A 2,798-nucleotide genomic window follows, 5' to 3' on the forward strand; every position below is an offset into this window, starting at 1 on the left:
TCAGAACTTCGAGTAATGTCATAAGCGGCAGAAAATTTATATTATTGTTTGGTCTATAAACCGACCCAACCAGAATTTTACTTTGAGCGCCTGCAATTTCTATAAACAGATATTCAATTTCACTTCCTTGTTCTGAGCTGCAACGGAGTTTACATTGTATGTCACAACGAACAAATATTGCAACACCCCCTCCGCGGTTAGCTCTGTCATATCTAAACGGCTTTTGATAGCCTTTCAATGAGCACATATTATCATTTATGCTTTCAGATAGCCAAGTTTTTGAGACACAAACTACCTCGACACCAGAACCCTCAAAAACATCTCGAAACTCATCAATCTTAGGCAATAGGCTTTGTGCATTTAGATGACACACCCTTAGCCCTTCCTTTTGGTTACACAAAACCCTTACCATTGAACGCATTCCACCAATATCATGCATAGTAAAATTCTTATTCAATTTAATTTCAAGTGATGAAAGCAAAGCAAATAATACAATAAAGTATTATAGAAATCAACAGTAGATACTTGTCAATATCAATTGTTATTATATTTCGTATAAATGGAGTAAGGTTTTATTTATGTTAGTTTTTTGAATACGAAATATATATTTAAATGTATAATAATGATGTTTAATATTAAATCTAAAAGAAGAGAAAATTGATACATAGTTATTTTTTTTAAATAATTATAAAAAACAAGTTAACATATCAGCACATTTTTCTGCACTTATTATTAAACTGTTTACTGTAATAAAAAGTTCGTTAGTTGCGCAAGCTCTCAACTTGTAGATTCATTTTGAACGTTTCTTTTAATATTCAAGTAACCAACTTAATTATTTAAAAATCTGCCAGAATTATAACAAGAATAAAAATGATTTACTACCATTACTAAAAACTCTTTGCCAAAACATAATAATTGAAAAACCATACAAGAATACAAAATGCACTGTTTCTTAGATTCAGCTAAGAGAATGTCACACTTTTCTAAAAATAAATTAAGACCTCGAATGCGCATTATAAGTTAAGAATAACTTAAGTCAGCCTATCGTCACTATTCGTGTTTTAGTTTGCTAATCATATGTAGCCATAGGTTGGGTAAAATAAAACATCGTGTTAAACAAGACTTAAGAGACACTTCTTGCACCAACAATTACCTTACCAATTAATGTGCATTTTTAAAGACTTCTTTGGCTTTGACCATTGTACTGGTGTTGCTGATGGTGTTTAAAAATTCAAAAAATAAAAATAAATTACAAGAAAAGTACAATCAAAATGAAACAAAATCCGTTTTACCAAATCATGATGATGATGGGTGGACAGACAGTAATTTTATGGTTGATATGTGTTTCCCCTCATGCAGATCACGCACGATATTTTTGTTGTTTTTAATTTAAATAAGTCTTAGACAAATTGGCTATAAATACCTATCAACAAAGTTTTGGTAAAACATAAACAATTCACGTTTGTGACCAAACAATACAAACCTCAAACGATAAAAATGGCCAAGTTTGTAAGTTTAATTAAATAAATTGTCAAAATTTAAAGTGCTACAACTCAAAACTTTTTTTTCAGATCATTGTCCTTTGTGCCTTTATTGCAACTGTATCGGCTGGTCCTGGATTGGTTGGGCCTTTAGGTGGTTTTCCTCTGGCCTATGCTCAAGGTCTACCATACTCATCACCTTTGACCTACTCAGCTTCACTGGCATACACCTCTCCTGTGGCATACGGTTTGGCCTCAGGTGGAAGCAGTCGCGTGGATATTCAAAACAACTATAATCTTGCTCCACAATTTGCTTCAGTTCCTTTTGCTGCTAGAATAGTTGCTCCTTACACCAACGTTGCCGCCGTAGCTCCTTCCGTTCAAGCTCCATTGGCTCCTGCACCTTTGAGCTACAACTTCGCCCAATTAGCTGCTCCACAAACAGGCCCAGTTGCTTTTAGTGCACCCGTAGCCACTTCCCCAATAGCAGCTGTACCTTTTGCTAAGTTTGCCACTCCAGTTCCATTTACTGCTCCTCAACTCATCCCTGCTCCATTGAGATACAGTGCTCCACTATTGAACAATTACAACTACTATGGATCTCCACTATCTTATGCTTTCCCCGGTCAAATCAATGCTCTGCCATTTGCAGCAGCTCCAACAGGACTACCAATTGCTGGTCAAATTGCTGCTTCTCCCATTCCTTTAGCAGCTGATCCTTCAACCGCTCAAACTACCAGAATGACTGCAGTTCAAGCTGAAAGTGCATCAGAAAACGATTCAGAGGAAATCCCTGCTAAACTGATGTCAGCAGAAAATCCATCGGAATCTTCTGAAAAACAGAAATTTGCTACTCCTGCCCCAGTTGATGGACCATCAGCAGCACCTCGTGATGGATCTCAATCTCCAGTTGTTCCAGTTAATAATAATTAAGAACGAATTTTTTAGGAAGACTGAAAACTTGTCATTTTTTAAGTAGAAAATAAACGTTATATAACAATTAAACCTTTTTTCTCAAATATTTTAGGAGGGTGCAAAACCCTTTCGGAAAATAACACCACACGTGTTTTTTCTTCGAAGTGAATTAATTTGGTAACAGTGTTCTCTGTGAATAGTTTTGGGTTCTTTTGATGTTTGTCAGTTTTGTATAACAATTTGTCTTAAAAATAAAACTTCACTGTAGCAAGATTTTAAAGACACAGTTATACAATTTATATGGAAGGAGGTGCGGTCTAAATCTATTGAATTTTGAATGGATCGAACAATTGAAATAATATTTTTTCATCTTAATTAAGAGTGTACATTTTCAGGGGTTTA

The 2,798-nt window shown here is 34.9% G+C and overlaps 1 protein-coding gene across 1 annotated transcript; it reads left to right on the forward strand.

Moving 5' to 3' along the window:
• Positions 1–1,440: 1,440 nt before the first annotated feature.
• LOC129947727 (BCL-6 corepressor-like protein 1) lies at positions 1,441–2,486 on the forward strand. The gene is made up of 2 exons (XM_056058390.1): positions 1,441–1,509; positions 1,572–2,486. Exons 1-2 carry the CDS (start codon positions 1,498–1,500, stop codon positions 2,412–2,414), a joined length of 855 nt encoding a protein of 284 aa, XP_055914365.1. The 5' UTR covers positions 1,441–1,497; the 3' UTR covers positions 2,415–2,486.
• Positions 2,487–2,798: the final 312 nt, after the last annotated feature.

Source organism: Eupeodes corollae, chromosome 2 (assembly GCF_945859685.1).
Source record: "Eupeodes corollae chromosome 2, idEupCoro1.1, whole genome shotgun sequence".
Lineage (NCBI taxonomy): Eukaryota > Metazoa > Arthropoda > Insecta > Diptera > Syrphidae > Eupeodes > Eupeodes corollae.